The sequence below is a fragment of the Lottia gigantea genome (assembly GCF_000327385.1).
Source record: "Lottia gigantea unplaced genomic scaffold LOTGIsca_2, whole genome shotgun sequence".
NCBI lineage: Eukaryota > Metazoa > Mollusca > Gastropoda > Lottiidae > Lottia > Lottia gigantea.
In genome coordinates, this window is record NW_008708400.1 from 1,850,217 (window position 1) to 1,873,982 (window position 23,766).

Sequence of the window (23,766 nt, forward strand, 5' to 3'; positions counted from 1 at the left end):
CATTCCTTGAACTGTTCATATATCATAGCATTATTATCATCATTCCTTGAACTGTTCTTATATCATAGCATTGTTAATTTCATCATTCCTTGAACTGTTCTTATATCATAGCATTGTTAATTTTATCATTCCTTGAACTGTTCTTATATCATAGCATTATTATTATCATCATTCCTTGTTCATATATCATTGCATTATTAATTTTATCATTCCTTTAACTATTCATATAAAAACTGTTCTCATATTCTAATCATTATCATATAACACTATTCCTGCCTGTCTATAGATTTTCTTGTATTCTCAAAAATATTTGTTAAATCAATTACAAGAGACCTATGTTGGTAGAAAATATATAATTGTGTGTAATTAACTATATTACATATAACTATGACCAAGATAAAATTAATTTTTACCTACCTCAGACATATCATATTTGAGATCTTATTAGTTCTTATTAGGTAGTATAAAGGTATCTTTATTTCAATTCCCAACTCTAACAAACCATCATATCAGTAAGACTACTCTCAATTATGACAAGTGCAAATAAAAGAATCCAATAATACATCAACGAAATTAAGATCTAGAATTAGATTTAGAATTCAATTCTCCAATAAAAATGTTAAAAATGTTTCAGATCATTGAAAACAATATTTTAAAATGAATATAAAGAAGTTTATTCAATAATAAAACCCTAAATAATGAAATAAAAACAAAATATTACCTGTAAAATTGTATTGTTATGCTGACATGACAAGAAGAAGAAGTAAAGCCTGGGATGTCTTCAGTCACAATGATCATACATGACAAGTATAGAGAGGTTTCTAGCTTATACTGATTTCTGCTCACCCCCAAACAATACAGGTAGAGAGGTCTCTACCATATATGATTTCAGCTCAAGTTTTGGATGTACCCTTTGTCAAAGTTTAAAAAGAAAATCTATTATATCCCTGAATAAAAATCACTATTAATATTTAAACCCCCTGAATAAAATTTATCCAATCATGGATTTGAAGATAACACAACGGCTAAGTTTTAATCATCTTTACTTTTTCTTTGTTCTACACAGTTTATTGTCACATGCTATATCTCAAATAGTTCTCAAAGTCTTGCCCAAAGTTGATCACTTTGCAAATATTCAGTAAAAAACAAACACACATGTACTATAGTCAATCTTTTCTTTATCATTCTTGTCACAAACATACATATGTATACTTAGTTTTAATTGTTCTATTTCAAATAATTATCATGGTTTTCCAATGGTGATCACTTTTCAAAAATAAAATTTAAGACCCAGGGACTTCATTTATTTCTTTTATTGATAAGATTCTGTCTGCTGCATTTTGCTTATATAAAAAGTTTCCCATCTGATCAAATCATGTTTAATATCATACTATTTTTGGAGTGTTTTGAAGGGGCCAGTTTGCAGGTTTATTTGGTATACATATATATCAAAGAAATAAATACATTTTAGCAGGATTTAAAATCTGTTTTGACCCAATGATAAATATTTCATTTCCAGATCATTCCTGTCTTAAATAATTAGAAATTTGGAAAACATTAATGCATGCCACACACTGAGGCCTACAAATTTGACTCAAAGCATTATTACTCAAAGTCAACTTTGGATTTTCAGCCTGGGATTAGCTCAATTTAATTAGACAGCTTGAAAGTTGCTATACCATTCAACTCAGAAAAAATCAAAACAGAAATATTTACAACTTTATTGATAGACAATATTACATGTATTTTACAAATAATGCCAACAAATCAACCACTCTCTAGTTTGAAATTGTAATTGTGGAAAATGACAAATAATTCTTACTTTCACTTTCAGTTTTCAAATTGTTTGCAAACGCAAGCAATATTTTGACACCTCAATAAAGATATATTGCACTGTAGACGAACAGACAGACATGGGTTACAAAGAAATATGTCCTTGGTTTTATTTAGCTATATAAAAATCTACTTACTTTCTGTACAGCCTCTGACCAAGTTTGAGCTGCCGATGTTAAAGGAGCTGTTAATAAGCTATGTAATAATGAGATGACTTCAGCTGCCATACTATTAGCTACATGACCACTGATAAATGCTCGTACTGGATCAGTTCTACAAAAATAATGGTCTTGTCAAATAAACTGAAAAAGTTTACTAAACATTTGATAACGTAACTATTGCAAAAGCTACTTATTATACTTAGAACCTTTCCAATAGTGGTGTCATAAAACATTTAGAGGAATAGCAATTTCTGTCTGAAAATAGGAATGGTGCAAATCAATTGCTATCAATGTCCATAATACAAATATACAGTTAAAAAAAACTCTTTATCATCCCTTTAAGATTCAACGTGACTACTTAAACTAAAATATCCTTACTTTGCCAAATCAACATTCTTCTCTTTACAGATGACATCTGATGCTGTTTTCTTTTTACCATCAGTAACATCAGTTTGACTGACATCAGTTGGTGGACTAGTTGACATCACTAAACCTATCTGTGCCCATTTATATGCTTTACGCAATGCAGTCATTGCTTCCTCTGTTATTACTTCAGTTTTACCACTCTGTTAATGTAAAGGGGGTATACATGTATACTACCTGTTTGGAATGCCATACAGTGTGCAATGATTTTCTTTTTGGATGTCCAACTGTTGAGGAATCTTTAATGAGCACAGCCTGTTGGTGTACCACATAATAATTGAATTCCTTTGTTTTTTGAGAACACACAATTTGATGATGTAGTGTGGAAAATGAAAGAATTGGAATGACATACCTTTGTTAATTCTCTATCCATTCTTGCCACTCTCTCCATACTAGCACCCAAACCTCCTCTAAATGATCGACTATCAGCACTGAAAACATTAAATTATATCATAACCATAAAATGTTATAATAAGAAAAATAGTTAATACTGACTACTAAGTCTTGCATTTGAACTAGTCATTAAAATCATGGTGTCATTTAAAGAGCATAACTCTGATGTTAAAGGTAATCTCACAATTGACCAATAAGAGTACATATTAATCAATTGACTTATTCTTATTGGCTATGTTTGAGGTAAATAACTTTATCATGATGGCCATTTGATATTACAAATATTATATTTAAGATACATAAACAAAACATGGTTATAGAAAGTAGAGTGTGGGCCAATAGAATAAATCCTACCTCAATAATAACTGTATAACTTCATGTGCTGTTTGGTCTTCTTTCTTATGTAAATATATAGTAATTCTTCCCCCTTGTACATCACTTTCTTCTTGTGTATCTTTATTATTAGAACTGGTATTATGACTATTACTGGATACATCTTGTGATGGACTTCTACTAGATAGTAATACTTGATCTCCTTTAAATATATAATTAATAAGCAATTATTAAGGAATAATGGAATTGCTAAAGTAATGACTGATTAAATTGTAATTGTGTGATCTATTACCTGGGACTAGAAAGTCTCCTAATTTAGCCAATAATAAACTGACAATTTTAGCTGGTGGATCATCTACTGGTTGAGAATTACTCCAATGACTAGTAGAGACATGTTGTCCCCAGGCTGGTAGTTCTACATTACCACAATCAGTAGGACTCATCATGGGTAAGGCTACACCACATAACTGTAGTATTATCAGCACTAATTTTGGAGATGGTCTGAAAACAAAAGAACAAAGATTCAAGAGTTAATCAATTTGAACAATGAATGAATAAATGTACTTTCTATATTTAGTTTATAAAGACAGACCTATAAGGATTTTGCTCCCCAAAAATGGTGATAATATGGACTTCAATTTTAGAGATCCTATCTTTGCAGTATAAAAGTTTATTTATCATGATGAAACAGTTCAGAAGAGGTGATAGGCCCTGGGTCGACTTTCAGAAGCACTGGCATCCAAAATGTTCAAACCTCGAGGAGGAATTGAACCCACAGCAGCATATAGCCTGACAGAGGACAATAATTCAACTCACTATGGACTTTGCTCTTTCATTACCACAAAAACAGTGTTCAGTAATAGAGCAAAGTATTGATGTTTACACAGTTTGTGGCCTGACACATAAAACAGATGTGTTAAAACAGAAATTTTACAGATATCTGTTTGTCATGAAAAAAAGAATTTACCTCTGATCCAAGAGTAATGACAATAGTTTACTGACACATGCTGGCTGTGTTAAAATAGCTTTACCCATACGACTTCTGCAATATAAAACAAATTGTTTATTTTAACCATCTCAGCTTCATGTTTGAAAGTTTTAGAAACTAAAAATAGTTCTTAAAATAGAATTTTAGCCTTCAAAAGACAAAATACAAAAAGATACAATTATGATGACCTACCTTGATAAACTGTTGAGTAGACCAAGAACTTCCTGTAGAGCCTCAGTACCAGCAGCTTCATTACCAGTGTTCTCAGTAACACGTGTTAAATAATGTGTTAATAACATGGACACTTGACAAGCTAGACCAGAATGATCTAAATCATCTTCTAGAACACCTGTAAAGGAAACAAATTGAAATTTTATGTCATATTTTCTGCTTTGGATTGAGGTATTGAAGATGCCATGTGGTGTGCAATACTACTCTTTTACGATTTTAAAACGTCAAGGGATCTGAAAAGTACACTCTCGTCTAAACACCTAGAAGGCTCTCCTCTCTGATCTGCATCCCTGATCAGAGGAAATTCTTGAAAAATCAGATGGTTTTATCCCAATATACTACATTATGAAATGAGCTTTGTTTGTATCCAACAGAAAATTCTGTCACAAGTCAAGTGATAAGTTGTAACATAGCACAGATTCATTCATCCATCCTTAAAAGTATATATTTCTGATTTGATCAGGATATCACAACATTGGAGCAGCCATTTATCATCATAGTTCAATTAAGAATTTTTAAAGATTTTTGTCTAATGCTTACCTTCTTCAGTCTCCCAAGTGACACACCTACTAGCCAGCACTCTAAAACCAGCCCAGGCTAATAATGAGACTTTTTGATGTATTGTCTGGTTATCTGCTGTTTGTATATCTGTATTTCTATTGGCTAATCCACATAATTTATCTAACAAATGTACTAGACCTGATCTTACCAGACACTTCTCTTCTGCTCTATAAAATGAGAAAACAACCAAATGATGTCATTTGTTCTGACTGTAGGATGAACTGTGATTCGCATGACAATGAAGGGCTTCTTCAGGTTCTATATTTTGACAATAGTTTCCTCCGAGCAATCTTTTGTCGGAAGAGGAACTCATAATTATGTCTGAAATTCTTCCAAATAGACACACGGATAATACATGCTAGCGTATTATATTCACAATTATAAAATAGCAAGACAATCAAACTACTCTTACTCTTTGACAAAAATTTAGAATAGAAAATTTGAAAAGAGTAGCCATATTTTGTCTTTGCTTTGCTTTGAAATAGATTTGAAGAAATAATAAATTGCAAATAAAATGACAATATCTGGTAAGATATTCTCATTGAGTATTCAAATTAATATTTCCCATTCCCTTAGATTAGAAGAATTTTCATATATCAAGATCTTCAATATATAAACATACCTTGTATATGGAACAGTACATAATAATACCACACTGTTACAACCAGCTATAGGATGTTTAGATGCTAGTTGTACAACAGATGTTACTGTTTCAGCATAGGCATCTTGTACAACATTTACTAATCCTCCACAAGTTAGTTCTTCTACCCTGAAAAATACAGGAACCATGACTTACGTGCCTTGTCAATTCTGAGAAAAAAACAATTGAAATCCAAAAAGTCTTGAACGACCACCAAGAAAATTTTTAATTTATTACTTAAGTATTTTAGCTTGCTTTAAGAACAAAGTTATCTAAGCATTAAAAACATTATGAACATTAAAAACTAAAATCTGACATCAGGTTCTGCCACAATTCATCCAAACATACCAGAGAAGTTTAAACTGTTGTTACTTCTAGGCTTTTCATCAATCAATCAATTGTTGAGGCAAATATTTCATCATCTTAATTTATGGCATTACAGGTTTAAAAATAAAATTAAAGGATTAAAATATGCAACTTACTTTGGTCCATGTCTTAAAACTGATGTAATATTGGATAATAGATAAGATGAACCAGGAACTCTGGAAGCTGATGTCAATAGTTCCTTCATCAGAATCAATGATTGTTTTCTGGATTGTCCTCTCTTCCATCTTACTTTAGCTGCTTTCAGGAAACTTTCACATGAGACCTGAAAATAATGGTCAAAATGATCCAAATAAAAAAGGTCACAATTTACAGATCTTTGGTTACATTTTTTTCTGTGGTTTGCCATCAATCATTTATTACAATTCTTCTTTATATTATGCTCTTTTGAGGACCTCATTGCAACAAACTCACAATTTATGCAAATCTATCAAAACACGATAATCTCTAAAGAAGCCTTGAAGCCTCAGACAAATTTGCCATAAGTCTAAATGTCCATTGAGATATTTAGGCATATATCAAACACAAGTTTTGAAGAAACATACAATGATATACAAATAAAGACTTACAGATGTTTCTGGAGCACTACCAATAAAGGAAAAGAGTTGATCTACAAGAGCTACATGAGGAGGCATGTCTCTACCATCTTCATCTACTAAATCTTGTAAAATAGATCCTACATCTCTCTTGTTCAACTGCCTTCTCCTAAAATTTTAGCACAAAGACATAGCATAGATAGTAATATCTCTCACTTTCATTAGTGAGGCAAAAATCAGGGAAAATCCCACAGAAGAATCTGTTTAAGAAATTGACAATTTTACGTGACATTAGGAGTATATTTTGAAAAAAGCGTGACTTTATTGCAAAGTGACTTAGATATCTAAAACTTTGGAGAATGATCATACACACTTAATTCAAGTAATATACTTGCTAGACCTTGAACAGTTAAATAAAGTTTTCTGCCTAATATCAATAAAAGAATAGTCACAAATGATACTCAAGAGTCTTTTCCAAAAACTTCCAATGTTTCAGTTTATTTGAAAAAAGCAAAAATACCTCTGTAATCTCATCACTTCAAGGAATGTATCATCTTCAACACCAGAGGGAGCTGACATACTTCTCCCTAATACTGAACCTGGTCGTAACATATCAGTATCAGATCGGGCCATTATACCTGTAACACAAACATAATATAATATATGACTCAATCTGGCAAGACTTGTTATACCTGTAACACAAACATAATATAATATATGACTCAATCTGGCAAGACTTGTTATACCTGTAACACAAACATAATATAATATATGACTCAATCTGGCAAGACTTGTCTATAGCTTAATTAGGATATTGAAGGCATGAATTAAAATTGAATACTCTTTTGATTTCCTGATGAAAATGAAAATTCAAAATCCAAAATCAATGCATAGACATCATTTTTCAAAAATGGAGTTTTACATCCTACTTATTCTGCTCCAAGCTCCTAGCAAAGTGCAAAGACGGTAATTTTGAAAAGAAAGCTTCATTTTACAAGCCAACTTTTTTTCCGATTTGCAACTGTTAAAATGGATAAAGCCTCACTTTATGGTATCGTACCAACATTCTAACAAGTACCCATCTACTAACCTTCTCTAGTATTATTGGTATAATTAGATACAGTTCTAGTTAAGGTGGTAGGGTTACTAATAAATGATATATTAACATGTAGTAATAGGTCCAATCTAGATAGTATACCATCTACTATCTGTTTAGTTTTATACATAGATTTTATATTCTCTTTTTCATTATATTCTACATCACTTGTAAACTTTTCTCTGTAATACAATAGATTAACATTAAACTAAGTCCATATGTTCATAAATAAAACAAAATCAAGCTAAAGAAGTATTTCATCTTTGGATGAAAACCGGATAATTCTTTCAGATTTTGCATAGGCTTAAATGTTATTTTGGTGATCAGGGTGATTCCATAACACAGGTAGATAACTGTGTAAGACTGTGTAAGACTTTATAACTTTTTTGGCAATTACTGAAAAATCTGATAAAAATGTACCTCAATGATTTGACAGCTCTTTCTGGTTCTTCTGTATCTAATACAACTTCTTTTAGAAAACATAACATAGTTAGTTCTTTATGCTTTAACTATAAAAACAATCAACAATCATTTATCATGGAACAATCCATTTAGGATAATGCCAAATAGATTACAAGAATGTTGTTAGCTTCTACTGTCACTCTCTTCAAACTTGTCATTGGCTTAAGCGGAGTAGACAAAATATCCTGTTCTTTTTCTAACAAATTATATCCCTTTGTTTAATTCTAAATTCCCTAGCACATCAAATGATGTACAAGCCCTATGAATAAGTTATGATTAATTATGTTACTATAAATATAAGGCCAATCATATACCAAGGGTAACAGGCCTATTAGATATGAAATTGACATATTTCATGGGATAAAGGAATCGGGTTTGTTTTAATGTTCACAAAATACATGATGTAAAATGTGAATCAGCATGAATATGATGCTTCATACCTCTTGTAAATGATAATCCTGGAAATAAGGAGTAAATGCTGGATTCTTTTCTTGTCTTTGTTCTTCAACTTCATTAAACCATCTTTGTTCTAAATCAGCCAAAGTCTACAAAAAAATGATACAAGCTATTATTTTGAGCATTAGTTAATGTCTGAATATTTAAAACTTTTTTTCAAAGGGTGGTCGTCTGGTCTTCTCAAAATATTGTAGATTAATGATTATAAATCAACGCTTTGATAGTGTCAAAAATGATGTTTAAATGATGTTTAGTCCTGCAAATTTTGAGAAACGGAGCCCTCGTTTTCTTGCTTTCACATGCTTAAAGTCTAATAAAAATTATGGCATTTTGTTGATTTTAAAGTTGCCAATCATGTCATGATATGATACTTATCACAATATTACCAACAGCTTGCAATTTCTTTTACATTTGGAAGTTATCAAGTTGTTTGTATACATGTTTGTATGGTACACCTAGTATCAATCATGGTAGTAACAATATACCACGATACAATACATGTATTGTCATGTTGTATTATTTACAATGTATTGATGCACAGATATATGGTACTCATACTAGCATAAACCAATTACAAGACGTGTTCAGGGCTAACAAAGTCATCTGACATTATCTTTAAGTTAGGATCTCTTTAGAATATCCATTCAATTTTCTACCTGCAGTTGTCTTATAAGTGCATCACATCTTCTAAAAACTTCATCAACAACAGATGATAACAACCAGAATTCTTCTGTTTCATGTTTTTGTATATCAGCTAATGATCTTAGTGCATCCATTAATGATAGATGTTTAACTACTGCTGACATAATCATTTCTTCTAATATTAATGGCTGGATTATCTCTCTAGAAAAAAAACAAAAATAATATCAAATCTGTATTAACATGTACACAGGCATTCCTTCTTGAATATCAGGGTACACAGTGTGGCTCCCTCTCACCATATCGCCAGCTATCATAGACTTTGTCCTTTGAATTTGCAAGTTTATATGGCAATGAGCCAATAAAGCCAATGGGATCTTGTTTGTGCCACTTTTGAGTGTTTTACTTAATATCTCTTCTTAGCCAAAATAAAATAGAAAAACTGAAATTTACTTGATGCTTGGTCTGACTCTGGGAATTTGTCTTTTGGATAATTTTCTTAAACCATCCATTAAATCAGTTGGTAATTTAATACGAGGTAATACAGGACTAAATGTAGTTTTACAACCAGGTTTCTTTTTACTCTTCTCTGTTGACTTAGTGATTTCTGCCTCCGACTGCCAAACACATCTGTAACATTAACAAAGATAGTCATTATTAATCCTTGTGGTCAAAAGCCATTAAATGTTGACTTGTTTTAGGGTGCGGTTGAGGTCTGTTTGAATGTGATTTTTCATGTTCAAAGGTTTCACACTAAAGTATTATACAAAAACCTCTTTAGTTTTTAACTCCAAATAAAATGGATAAATGATACAAATGAGATAAAGTATTTTCAGCAATGCCTATATATTCTTAAAACATTGTAGATTTCATTTAATTGAATTCCATTCCATAAGTGGTGTACTTTCACACCTATTATTATATTGAGCTGATTCATTTATGTTTTTCACTGATAACCCAAGTAATGGATAATAAAAGCCAGTTTTATTGGTTACAAACTGCTGTAAAGATCATACCTTTGAAGTATCTTGCTCTTAAATAAATGCTGACAACCAATTTCATCTGGTGTTTTTTCTGGCCCATCAAACATAATTTGTAACAACATACAAGATAAGACTGAGAGTCCTAGAGCTAGATCAGCCAGGAAGGGTAAACCACTTCCTACTTCTTCTACCAGTTCTTGAGCATGTACAGTAGCACTAAAACCCCACATAGCTTTATCTGGTGTATTATGTTCTCTACCACTTCTCATTTCAAATGAAAATGTTACTGTATCCCCTTCAACCTATGGATAATAAGGAAATTACTCAATTAACAATTTAACTATTCAAAAGTAACACAAGTAAGCCATATGAAAATTGGTATAAAATGTTTGAGATAAGAAAGTGTCATCAGTTCAGTGTTAAATATAGTTTTTGGACTTCAAGTATGGAATTTATCAAATAAGAGGTCTCTTAAGAGGTGAAAGGCCAATGCCTTGCTATACATGTGTAATAGATTATATCAGTGAGTGTTAGGAGCATATTAAACAATATGTTTTCTACCCTATATTTTACTCACCTTGACAAGATCTTTTGGCCATCCAGAACCTAGAACACTTCTGCTACCAAATCCAAAAGTATTACCACCATATTCAGCTATTTTCTTAGAATTTGTATTTGGACCAGCGTACAAAATCAGCTAATAAATACAATTACAGTTAATAAAGAAGCGTTTATATTCTTTAAAATTAAAAGTTGCTAAGCACAAGTTTTCACAAGTTTTGTTTGTAAATGAAAATTTGGTTATGAAAGCATGAAAAATATAATTACCTTATCATAGTCATATTGTGAAGAACATTTGGGATCAAATCTAATATATAAACATCTAGCACCAGGTATATGTATAGTTTCTTTCATTTTATAATTATCTCTAACAGGGTGGATAGTTTCTACTGATTTACCAGACGCCCAGGGTGCAGGGATTTTTAAATCAGCAAGAAAACATTCACCATCATCTTCTTTTTCACTTTCACCTCTAGAAAACATAGAGCCAATGTTTAATATTAAGCAAATATTTACACTGCCTCAATATGACAGACACTAACAACTAAATAGATCTTGGTGGTAACATATTCAGGAGGTTCTGTTATTAAAATTCCAGTACAAAGTGTCATCTCTGAAGTTGTGTCTGCTTTCAAATCCAGTAATAAACAACTTATGCTTTATAAGATGGTGTTCATGTAGGCTACTTGCAAGACCTGTGTCTGTCCAGGATCTAAGGCAAATTTCCAAAAAATCTTTTTAATCCAGAATCCCATGTGCATCAGTGTTCATGTTCATAGAATTTCTCCGATTATTAAAAGTATCCTAGCTAGTATCAACCAATAAAAACTTCCATAAGATTTAATACAAATAATGCCCCTTATATAAATCTTTACAAATATATGCTTACCTCTGTGTATGAACTGACTGACCTATAAGGTTTAACATATCTCTATCTGGATCTATATTATCATCTTCATTTAAAATACATTTCTTAGGACTTCTCATTAACATGGAGGCCTACAAAATAACATTTGTTCCAATTCAGGCCTCTATCGCAGGGTTTAGAAATATGTTATAAATTTTCCTTCTATTCCTTTCTCTGCCATTTTGAATTCTGTCTGCATCTACTATTTTTTCGGTCTACTTGGAAAGTGAAACTTATTTAATATACTTCAGAGAAAAACTTTCAGCAGTCTATGAATCATAGAAGTTAACAGTTTCAAGACATTACTAACATTCTCATATGCAGATATCAAAAATTTCTGCAAGAATATTCATAGCTGCCTAAAAATTACAATCATAATAATGACTTTTATAGTCATACCTGTGTAGAGAGTAGAACTAGTCGTGTAAGATGTGGCATTAAACTGTTAGCTAGAGACAGTTGTTGTAAACTAGAATGAGTTAATGTGGTCAATAAAACTGGTAATAAATGTCCTAATATAGTTCCTTTAGCTAATCTCTCCATAATCTGTAGTTTATTATCAATATCTTCTATAGCACTTGTCTCTATCACAGAATTACATACTTCTACAAATGTTTCTAAAACCTGAAAAATATAAATACCAGGTAGGTCTACTTTTAGTTTGCTTCCACAAGAATGACTTAACTCATGTTCATTAGACCACAGTTCAAGATTTGCAGTGTTTTTCTTCAAAAATCTTTTACTTTTCATCTAATAAAGTGAGTTGGTCCAGGGGAATAAATCAATGTACACAATAACACAACTAGCAAGTACTTTACCTCTGATAATCCACCAAATATTTTACTTGCTAAATTCACAACACCAGCTATCATATCCTGAAATCATATAATAACTTCATGATCTTAACTTAATTATTTCCAGCGCTTTGATCAACTTGTTTTAAGTAATGTACTAGTTTCTGTTATTGTAAGATTGTTGAAAATCAAAGTTCATGTCCATGCTAAGAACAAACCTATAATGTAGGTAACAAAAACATCTTTTAACTGTATAAAAGTGACAATAATGCAAAAACCTCAATTACATCAAAATAATCTCTATCAAAAAATGAGCATAATATTGATATATAGGTAATCAACTTAAAAAATAGCTAACCAGTTTCATTAACTTTACCTGTAAATTTATTTCTTGTTTGTTGTCTTTTTCTTCTTTTTTATCATAAAATACAGTTTGTCTTAACAAATAGGATTGTAAACACATTATATACATAACACAGGGACTGGCAACCTATAGATTCAAAAAAGGATACAATTAGATCAGTTTTCAAAGAGTCAATAGATGAGCACATAATTTTCACACTTTTTTTTCCTGAAATTGTTCTACAACCCAGTAAAATGAAGGAGATTTAGCTCCTACTATTATGGAACTTTTCGAACAAGGAATCGGGTAAATGCCAATATAATCTCTTGTCATTGTCTCAGTAATGTCAGTTTCAATAAATATCAGAATAAGTCTAATATGATAATACAATGGGTTAATTTATATCTCTATTTATCTACAACACAAAAAAAATGTTTAAAATATTCTTACCGGAACATCACTAACACTTTCTTCAATAGGTTGATTTAATTTAATAGGTCGCTTTAATATATCTAATGATTCTTTAACAGCACGTTTTAATATATAATGAACCAACTCATCAGCTAACCTATTAAATTATCGGTAATTAATTACACTTCATTAGGATAGTAATAAATAACCAATGAGACATCTACTGATTGAGAATCACAATAAATAATAGGTTGCAAACATGTGTCAATATCATTATATAAGCTCTTGTCTAAAGACACAAAGAAGAAGATCATTATTACCTCAAATGGTCTGTTTTCTGGCTTTCAAGATTCTGTGATTTCAACTGTCTAGCAAAGTTAGTAAGAATCAAATCTCGTAAGATAACTAAACCACAAGATTCACCACCTACAAAACACAAAAATACAATGATTTGATACTCTAAAATTTGTTGTGTTTTATGAAGAATCTACAAAATTTGAATTTCCATGCCATTCTCTCTGAACACTGCATTATCATATATACTACTGTTCTTCTTTAATGAGGATAATACTGTGCACCATTACTGAATGATTTTGTGGACATAAATAACTAGGTAAATCCGCATTATATATCAAGTCTGAAGTCCACTCAGAGTAGTTTGCCTTAGTCTCCAACATACCTTCAGTCATGAGTTGATACAATAACTTATGTCGTTCATTTTTATCAGAATATAAAGCCATCAAACCAATACTGATAGCTCTACAAGCTTCTAATCTTATACAGACGTCATTCATCTCTACAGATTTACTAGTAACTAACTTCCACAATAGAGACCTAGTCTTATTCATTAATTCTGCTTCACCTTCTCTCTCTAGCACAAATTTACTTGTTTTAAATATCAACTGAAAAATCACAAAACACAGATTTATAATGTAAATTATATGTTGCTGGGTTTATGTCCTTTTACCCTGGTATATTCAAAATATATCCTAATGGGCGTTATATTTCAATGTTACCAATTGAAATATTTATCTACAACTGATTGAGCTAATAAAGATTGGCAACTGCATGCAATGTACACCAAGGGATATTTTGCCAGAACGGCTGTTTTTAGATTTCCAACTGTCAATTGATCTACACAGTCTACGGTAAACAAGGTCTTGGATTATCATCCTGTATCGGCTTATCATCTTATCCCAACAACAGGGAAATTGTTAGTTGTATCTTACCTGTAAGACAACTAAAGAACTAATAATAATAGTAAGATGTCTGTCTTCCATGGCTCGTGTTAATATATCAGTGATACGTTTTAACTGAGCAATATCTACTGGTGTTGGTTGGATTAGAGAAGCTGTATAGGGATCACTGTTTAGTTTGTGAACACACATCCCTCCAGCATGCTGTAGTAATGTTTCTACAACTGTTTTTATTGGTATTACCTCTCCTGAAAAAGACAACGGTTCCAAAATCTAACATATGTTCTAAATTGAATTCTTAGGAACAGAAATAAGAAATTTGTTTTCAATCTCAAGAATTGACAGAAATCAGAGCAAGTCCGTTGTCTTTATGTATTTACAATAATATAAAACAAACACAAAAAAATGATCCTCAGGAACAAGATGATTCTGAGATTATTGAATGAATGAGCTTTTCATCAAATTATCTGCACCTAATTTGACTCAATAAAGCAAGCACCTTGACCTGTATAAATGGGAAAGTAGGTGATAAACTTTAAGAAATAAGTTGGAAACCTTGGAATTCAGAATAGAGCAAGTGTCTAACTTGTTGAAAAATAATCATATATTGCTATTAATTCAACTACTAAATAAAATTGACACTCACCTGATGCAGGTTGATGGTTAATAGGGATACACAGGCGTTGATTGATATGATGTGTAGCCTGATTACTAGGGTTATAAAACTGATCAATATAATCACTGCTACATACCCAGATACTGTTATTACACACATCAAAACAAGTTCCTACAATAATAATCAAAATCCTAGTCTTGGAGTAGAACATTAAAGAACTTTACTTTTGGAACATCTGGCTTGGACCTTGTGAAATAACTGTACACCAAACAACATGGACGGTTTTTTAATTCTATATTGCAAAATATAATTGCGTTGATATAACTGGATTAATGACATTCAGATAACAGAACACTGTTGGAACTAACAATCATCACCAAAGTATAGGAAAAAGGAGAAATTTACCTAAACTGTTAACAGCTGTACCTCTAGCTAGTGAACAACTAGGTGCATCCATTAGATCAACTCTAGTATTAAACTGTCCATCATCAATATTAAAACATAAATTAGAAGCTAATACTGAAATAATATCAAATTCATATCTAAAATATTCTGTATCTCCAAGGCCTAAGCTAACCCAAAAAAAATGGGAGATAACTCTTCCCCTTCCTACTTTTCAGACCACAATAACTCATGTGCTTGCGCGTTACCCAAAAAAATCTGATAATTGGGAAAACTTTTACACTTCCAAAAAAAATTGAAGAAACTACTCAAAAGCCTTAACCTAGTAGGCTAATCACGAGTACAAGGGATGCAACTCTTATTTTCAAGAATGTATTTTAAGGATTTTATACTCACATGAACATCTGAGACCAGATAAAGAACCACCTGCACCAAAGAATGGTCTAGAAGCTGAAGCATTAGGAGTACCTTGTATATTGAGTGATGTCAGGAAGACTATACTATTACCATCACAGAATACCGGAGTTTTTATCAATGTTTTTAATGGTATACCACAGGTAGTACTCAAAGTTGTTGTATTTGTCACTGTAAGAAGCAAATCAATATGACAACTTACAAGAAGAATTTGAAGCAGTCTTGTAGCTTACTAAGCCTAATGCTGATTTCTTGTCTACTTTTTGAAAGCTGGTAGCCAGGGCTGAATATAATTCAACATAAAACACCCCTAATACTTGAAATGAGCTTTTCTAAATATACATTTCCTGTATTCTATTGAAAGAAAATATACATTTGCCATTTGGAAAAAAACCCTAAAAACAAAAAAGCTCATGTTTCTTCTTTCAAAACATAAAATTCTTTCCTCTTATCAGAAAGAATGAAATTTACCTTCTTCTTTCCTTGTAGTAAGTAAATCACCACCTGTCAGTGCTACTAGGGTAGCAGTAGAGTTAGAGGTACGGAATGGTCGTGGACGTGAAAATATAGCTTCTGTTATAGATTTAGGATTCACTTCATCTTTTCTCTGTAATATTACTGCTGGTTTGATAACTGTAACATTTAAACTGTTATCCTGCAAAATAAAATAATACCTTAAATTCTGCATTCCAACAATGATCAGCATACAAGCATTTGAAAAAACTTCAGAAAATTTGCCACAGAACTAACTTTTAGGCTCAGGGCTTTTTTTTTCCCATTGTTAAGCAAGTCCGATCACAATACATTTAGCCCTCTTATAATCACCATAATACTGTTTCTTTTAAATGCTGAATAAATTAAACCAATCTGTGTCTTACCTTGACAGAATAAGTCTCTGTATAAACATTGATTCCTTTAGCTGATTTATCATTTATATTAACTTGACTCCATATTAAACAGAAATACATGCCATCACTAATAAATCCTATAGTAACACAAGGTTTTCCTATTGAACACTTCTCTGGCTTCATTACTGGCTTTATTTTCTTTAAATACACACAAAATAATGAATAGATGATGACAAAAGGTTCTCCATTCAATGAGCAATATATTTGTCTAAGAAAAGACATTTAAAGAATTTTCTATTACATCACTTTAAATAGTTTGATTCATACATGAATTTAAATCAAGTCAATGCCTTTACAACTGGGTTTAAAAAACCAGACTTTCAGCTCAACAACCTAAACAGACAAATTACATCATTCCCATGCTCTAAAAGTGACAAATAACTAGTTCCTATCTTGCGGATTCAAAGTTGGATATCTTATGTGACTAAGATCTCAATGTCTTTCAAAATCAATCTCAAAATGAATTATTCTATAAATTTCAGGAAAGCTTTAAACTATTGTTGAAATGATGGATGTGTATCCTACCTCTAGTGTAGTTGTATTGACATGTAATGCTAATATATCAGACTGGTCTTCATGATCAAATACAGCAGGTCTATACAGTAATTTACCATCACCATAAGCTAATCTTCCTGGTCCTATCTTTACATTCCGATGATAAACATATCCTCTACAATAATTATAAGAAATTTCTGCCATTCTATCTGCATGATATTTATTGGACATTAAACACGTCTACCTAATTTTTTCAATTCGGATAGATACTGGTATATATTTCTTTTGAAAAACCCTTAGGCCACAGCCATTTGATGTAAAACCTTGAAGCCACTTAATTCAACTACAAAATAACCATCCTGCTATACTTGCCAATCTATTAAGATGAATTATGTTTGAAAAGATACATCAAAGCTAAAATGATGTAAATGTTTCATTATTAACAGCATGACTATATAAAAGGCTAACTTACCTAAGAGTACCATGTAAACCAGTACCTATTTTAGCAATACCTTTACCAGCTGTATTACTTGTATATAAATATTTCCCATCAGTTGTAATACTTCTACCTATCTCACTCTCAGCTGCAACATAAATTGACAGTGTTATCAAATACAGAGTAACAATAAAGTTTTTAACTCAAGCTTATAACGCTATAAGGATAGACTTGATAAAAACATAACTTGTGATATGAATCTTTAACATGCACAAACTCTAACACAGGTTCTTGTTCTCATCTGCATAAATGGGCACTCAGCCTACCCCACCTATCTTTATCTAGTCTTATTCCACAATTGAATCCTTAATCTTCATCTTACAAAACAATAAACCCTCTGAACCAAGGCAGTCCCTGCATTGGTTTAAATCACAGACAGATGGATAGAATAACAAAAAAAAGAAAATTTACTTTTTTTTCACTAGTCTCTTAGTTTGAATCTTCACTGAAAACATTTTCAAATGAAACAATTTTCTAACTAACCTTTTTCCTTATCTTTTTCTTCTGTTTCAGCCGGTTTTTCACTGACAATATTCAACATATCTTCAAAACCCCAACTAACAGCATGTTTATTACCCAATAATGTGGCTGGTTGACCAGATGTGCCACCATTACCTCGTGTATCTAATAAACCATATAATATTCCTCCAACATTCAGTGATAATAAATCTGGTAGTTGTTGTAACAGGTCGGCAGCATGAACAAATGTATCAACATGACCTCTGAAATAATTAATAATAATAATAATTCAAATAGTGTAATATAATACATACAAATTTTTAGGAAACTTTGGCACGACGTATAAATGTATTTAATGAAAGCCAGGGGCAGTTGTCTGACTGAAAATTGGAATGTTAAATTAATGCTATCATTGTCCCCAATACACATAAAATTTTTTAAAAAACTCTTTTTACAATCCCTTTAATGCAGAATTAATTGACGGAATTATACTTCAAAGACTCCAATTCAGTTTTAGGGAAACTGCTGAATATTGGGAAATTGATGTTGGCATGCAAGCCTTGGTAAGATATACAATAGATTTAAGGTAGAAATAATAGTTATAGAAAAAATAATCATTACCTTGCACAAGCCAAAGCAACAAGTGCAGAAGCAGCCTTTTCTCTTTGTGTTTTTTCCTCTAAACTGATTTGATTTTCTTTGCTATCTTCTCCTAACCAATCACATAATAAACTTTCTAATCCTCTTAAACAATCTCCTGGCTCTTTCACAAGACTGAATGGTTTACATTCTTTTAGACAGCTTAATAACAACTCTGCTGTCACACCACACAACTTGGGGTCAATTCTACTTTGAGACTGAAGTAATGGTAGCAACAGTAGCAAACTGATTCTAGTGGAAAATGATGCTTGCTCTGTCTCCTTTTTAAACAAGCTCAGTGTCTCTTCTTGTAATGATAGCTGACTGAGTTCTCTACTTGGTGTTAAATCTTGGCAATTTTCTCTACAAGCTGTCCAAAATCCTCGTAAAGCATTCAATCTGTATTCTAACAGACGCTTATAAGCGCTGTTCTGGGTTCCACATACAGCTAAAAGTTTTTCAGGAACATCATGGGTGTCAGTTGTATCAAATCCACAAGATAGAATATCAGAATCAAGGTCACAATTGGAACTAACATTCTTTGGTGGTTCTACCAGATCAGTGACCCTCAACAAGCCATCATGTAGAAATAATGTTTCCTCTGTCACAGAGAACCATAAAGGCTGATTTTCATTACCTTGAGATGACATTGTTATACCTGAAAAAAAGTATAACATATAAATAAAAATAATAGCAAAAGCAATGTTAGGTCTATTTTTTTATAGCAGGAACCTATTTCACATGACTTGACTTAACTTAAGATAATGTAGTGTTCCATCCATCTCATTGGCTAATCACTAAAATCAATTTTAAATCTATTTTTATCAACCAATCTGACAAATGTAAGTCTTAAGATCTAGATTTGTAAAAAATCCTTGTGAACATTAAAAAGTTGAATCATAAATAATTGAATTATAACAACAGAAAATGAAAGCGAAGCAAAATGAATAATGATTGCCATAAATTTATACATATAGGCCTATGATTTCAGTTATAGGGCTACCAGACATAGTTAATTTGAAATAAATATGGGCTTTATAAAAGCATTAAGATGGTGAAGTCTCAAATATAACAAATTCAAAATATTTACACCATATCAAAACTTCCTTATCATCAAATTTCAGTTATTTTAATGAAGTTTAACCATTTGCAGCAAAAAAAAAAAATTGAAAATTCTTGGTAATCATGGATGTACTGATAGACATACTGATCATACTAACACTGAAGAAGACCCTTATGGCAGCTGGACTGTTTAGACATATTTCAACATATATGGCCATCCCAACCTTACCCAAAATCAAAATAAGTCACTAAATTGCATAGTTGATTAATTGAGTAATTGCAATTAGGCTTATGACTATGTTCTTGCATAACACTTGCGTTTCAATAATGATTACCAGTAAGTTGCATCAGTATTTCTAATTCAAGAAAATATTTAGCTCTACACTATATTAAATGGTATAGATCAAATAAAGTAAGTGACGCAGACACAAAATCAGTTTCAGTATACTTATTAACAACAATCTATAAATAGTAACACTAGCAAAACATTTTGACAGCCAAAAACGTAAACATGACCTTCAGAGAGGACGAAGAGCTTGGACAGTGCATGCAAAATGATAACAGTGTCTGATTTGATTCATTAACTCTTTTCTGATCATTTTACTTACAAATATGAGATATCTACAGCATGACAGACCAATCAGAAACTGCAAGATCACTGTCTGCAACAAAATCCATTTCTAACATCGCCATTTTGTATAATGGTTTCGTTCAATTGTTGCTCCAAATGAATGTAACAGTAAACGAAGATTTCTTCATGCAGTTCGATTTCCATGCATATTGATAGTTGTATCGATATCTATGTTTATATCCTGTTGACAAATCGATTTCTAAGAACTGACATGACATATTTAGATATATTTTTAGATATTGAGCTGAAATTAAATGAATGTTCCTCCAAGAAGGACAAGTTCAAGGGGGATAAATCCATTCATAGAGGACTTTTATTTTGTTGTATATAGCCAAATTAAATCAAAGCCTTTCTATAAATTTTATCTTTTCTTTTTAAAGTAAATCAGCTACATTGTTCTTTCATGTATTATTCCTCAATCAAGTCTTGGAAATAGGCTTATATTTTCAAACTGGATTGTCCCAGAACATTAAGAAATTGCAAACTGGATTGTCCCAGAACATTAAGAAATTGCAGTTTGCAGTGACTAGCTTGACTTTCAATATAGCTCTGATAATTTCCAGTTGCCTCAAAATCCAAAATTGGAATTATAAAATAAACCATGTCGGGGTTTGATAATATTTATTTTTTTAAGCTAAAAGCAACAAACATTCATTTTTATTCCTCGTTCAGATTTAGTTCAATCTCTCTCACATCTGTACATTATTAACAGTTAGCCAAGGCTACATAAAATATTCTTACAATAAAACATAAGCACCATTGATAACAATAAGTAGGATCACACAAAATATCTTCTTAGTTTCCCATTTCATATTACTGTAAAACATACATGAAAAATTGTTCTATTGACAGTAAAAAAGTCTAAGATGAAAATTACTGGCGTTAAATATTCATTACACCTACACAACTACACTTGAATTCTCTTTAGGGAGAAATCTTAATATTTGAGACATAATCATTGTCGATGCTCCTAGCTTTGGTCAACCAAATATATCTATGTTCATGATCTGGATACAATTCTAAACACAATCCAATTTATTTTACAATAGAATAAGTAGTTATGAAGTAGTCTTATACTACCTGAATCAAATCAAAATAGATTACTTGTGTTAAAGTTTTGAATCAAATCAAGATGTGCAAAAATATATTGGCTTGACTATAAGCAGAATAACAATAAAAAATATATGCTACTTGACTCAACTTGACCTGTGGAGAGTCCATAAAGCAGAAAGGTACTTTTGATTTTTATTTCTTATAATAACTTAAAAAATCATAAAATTGGAAACTAAAAAAATTTAATGTGATTATTTCTATGTATTTAATATATCTATCACCATTACCAAAATATATCTGGACAATATATATATATACATGGTTTTGGCAAATGTCTTAATTAAAATGATACATCAAATATCAATATTTTTAGGAAATACCTTACATGTTAAAAAATGGTTGTCTGAAAGTTTACAGTTTTAAAGTTAGATAATATTAATATATTACAAGTTTGAAAATAAGCCAAACTTATTTGGAAATAAGATAATCGTCAAAGAGACATTTTTTATTATAATAGTTTAAATTCCATCTCTTTAAAATATGGCAAAATGTTTATGTATTATTGAACCAGTGCAATGAATCGAAGAGGAATGTGAACTCTTGGTCAGTGTGCAGAATGTACAAAAAACATAGAACAATAACAATATAATAACTACATTAACAGAAGTTCCTGAGTACTAAGTGAAATATCTTTTAGAATCAAACAGTAGCTAGAATCCTTTGAACACTAGTGACTGCTTTTCCTGCCATAAACACAAGCAGAAGTTGCATGTTAATGTCATATTAATGTCACTTTTATAACTTAGGTGTTCGGGATATATGGCATTAAACATCTAACACTTAGTGTTCAAAGGGTCAAGGTAAACATGTTACAAAATAAGAAAAGGACATCACTTTGAATTGTGTGCAGGCAAAAGTTGGTCATATTTAGTGAACTTTAAGGTTTGTTGAATAGTAAAAGTTATCAAGAATTCAGTTGTACAATAATTCAGCAGTGTTCAAAATGAAAATTAAAAGTTTGGTTAGCATTAATAAAGATTAAAATCACAGGCCATTTTCTTCAGATTGACATTTGAAAAAAAACAAAGCTGAAATCATGATACAATGTTTAGATAACTTCACAACCAATCAATATATTTTGATTATTTTTTTACAAAGACTATTGGCAATACATTAACATTTCAAGGCACAGTTTTGATTAAAACAGAAAATACAGCACAGTGTTTAATGCTCATATTTTAACACTGAACTTTGGTGGGATGTGGAAAATGGAAATGACTAAAAGTAAAGGAATAATAATACAATATACACCATACAACAGACACCATATAAAAATATTGGGGAAAGGCTTTGTGAATATGTCATAATATTATTTATAAGGGAATAAATTGTCTTTATATTCAATATCTAAATGTGAAAATATTAATAACCTCCTGAAAGCAATGAAAGCCTAAACCTTTATTGGTATGATTTTATTGAATTGAATCCCTTTAAATACATAGAATCTACAACAAGGGTCTTCAAATATATTTCTATATTGGAATAGAGTATAATTCACCATATTGATTTAATCATATTAATATAATTAACCACAATATATTTTGTTATATGAAAATAAAGCTTTAAATGAAATGTAATGTAACCCATCGCTAGACACACCTGTTTGTAGCAATAGTATAGTTTGATTTGCAGCTCCCAATTCCATCTCTACCAGTAAGAAAAAAAATTGGAAAGCTTATTCTTAGAACAAAATACTTGATCAATTCATTAATGATTATTTTTAAATGTGAATCAGAATATCATCCTCAAAATTGTTAAGAGTAAGTTTGCTTTGGTAATAATTCCAACTATTTACATGTGAAATTTTTGTCAGGATATATTGAGTTGAGATATTTCATCAAAATAAAGTTAATTCAAAATTATACTATTTAAAAGTTAATATTTCAATTCACATAAAATCTTAAATAAAATTTGAATGACCAACTAAGGTAGATAATAATTTAATGAAATTGTCCTTAATACCGCTAATGTTCTTCAAACAGAAGTTACCATGCTAAACCTCGCCCTGTGTCTCTAATAAGCAATGATATAATTACTCTACAAATCTTTTAACAAATAATCAACTATAAATATAGATTTATTTGAAATAAACTTTGGCAGGGAGTAATAATAACTAATACTATATACATGATGAAATCAGCTAAAATAAGAGGAATAGATTTCCAATTACCTTCTTAGGGCAAAACTCTGCACTCTATAC

At 31.1% G+C, this 23,766-nt stretch overlaps 1 protein-coding gene across 1 annotated transcript in view; it reads right to left on the reverse strand.

Moving 5' to 3' along the window:
* LOTGIDRAFT_228255 (hypothetical protein) overlaps window positions 1-23,211 on the reverse strand; it is a gene marked incomplete at its 5' end in the record, with an annotated part of 41,771 nt that extends 18,560 nt beyond the window's left edge. Inside the window, 40 exons of the mRNA XM_009053233.1 lie at window positions 1,971-2,106; window positions 2,373-2,560; window positions 2,770-2,848; window positions 3,165-3,345; window positions 3,436-3,644; window positions 4,111-4,185; window positions 4,324-4,480; window positions 4,903-5,090; window positions 5,546-5,692; window positions 6,046-6,212; window positions 6,517-6,652; window positions 7,004-7,121; window positions 7,176-7,229; window positions 7,574-7,761; window positions 8,000-8,088; window positions 8,482-8,586; window positions 9,154-9,340; window positions 9,590-9,766; window positions 10,153-10,421; window positions 10,697-10,816; window positions 10,948-11,152; window positions 11,570-11,679; window positions 11,987-12,211; window positions 12,406-12,462; window positions 12,758-12,871; window positions 13,175-13,292; window positions 13,456-13,561; window positions 13,815-14,037; window positions 14,365-14,579; window positions 14,978-15,118; window positions 15,353-15,466; window positions 15,746-15,934; window positions 15,966-16,046; window positions 16,235-16,418; window positions 16,642-16,809; window positions 17,197-17,341; window positions 17,639-17,750; window positions 18,146-18,384; window positions 18,743-19,418; window positions 23,166-23,211. Coding sequence (XP_009051481.1) covers window positions 1,971-2,106; window positions 2,373-2,560; window positions 2,770-2,848; window positions 3,165-3,345; window positions 3,436-3,644; window positions 4,111-4,185; window positions 4,324-4,480; window positions 4,903-5,090; window positions 5,546-5,692; window positions 6,046-6,212; window positions 6,517-6,652; window positions 7,004-7,121; window positions 7,176-7,229; window positions 7,574-7,761; window positions 8,000-8,088; window positions 8,482-8,586; window positions 9,154-9,340; window positions 9,590-9,766; window positions 10,153-10,421; window positions 10,697-10,816; window positions 10,948-11,152; window positions 11,570-11,679; window positions 11,987-12,211; window positions 12,406-12,462; window positions 12,758-12,871; window positions 13,175-13,292; window positions 13,456-13,561; window positions 13,815-14,037; window positions 14,365-14,579; window positions 14,978-15,118; window positions 15,353-15,466; window positions 15,746-15,934; window positions 15,966-16,046; window positions 16,235-16,418; window positions 16,642-16,809; window positions 17,197-17,341; window positions 17,639-17,750; window positions 18,146-18,384; window positions 18,743-19,418; window positions 23,166-23,211 — 6,438 coding nt within the window. The remainder of the gene's footprint in view (window positions 1-1,970; window positions 2,107-2,372; window positions 2,561-2,769; window positions 2,849-3,164; window positions 3,346-3,435; window positions 3,645-4,110; window positions 4,186-4,323; window positions 4,481-4,902; window positions 5,091-5,545; window positions 5,693-6,045; window positions 6,213-6,516; window positions 6,653-7,003; window positions 7,122-7,175; window positions 7,230-7,573; window positions 7,762-7,999; window positions 8,089-8,481; window positions 8,587-9,153; window positions 9,341-9,589; window positions 9,767-10,152; window positions 10,422-10,696; window positions 10,817-10,947; window positions 11,153-11,569; window positions 11,680-11,986; window positions 12,212-12,405; window positions 12,463-12,757; window positions 12,872-13,174; window positions 13,293-13,455; window positions 13,562-13,814; window positions 14,038-14,364; window positions 14,580-14,977; window positions 15,119-15,352; window positions 15,467-15,745; window positions 15,935-15,965; window positions 16,047-16,234; window positions 16,419-16,641; window positions 16,810-17,196; window positions 17,342-17,638; window positions 17,751-18,145; window positions 18,385-18,742; window positions 19,419-23,165) is intronic.
* Window positions 23,212-23,766: the final 555 nt, after the last annotated feature.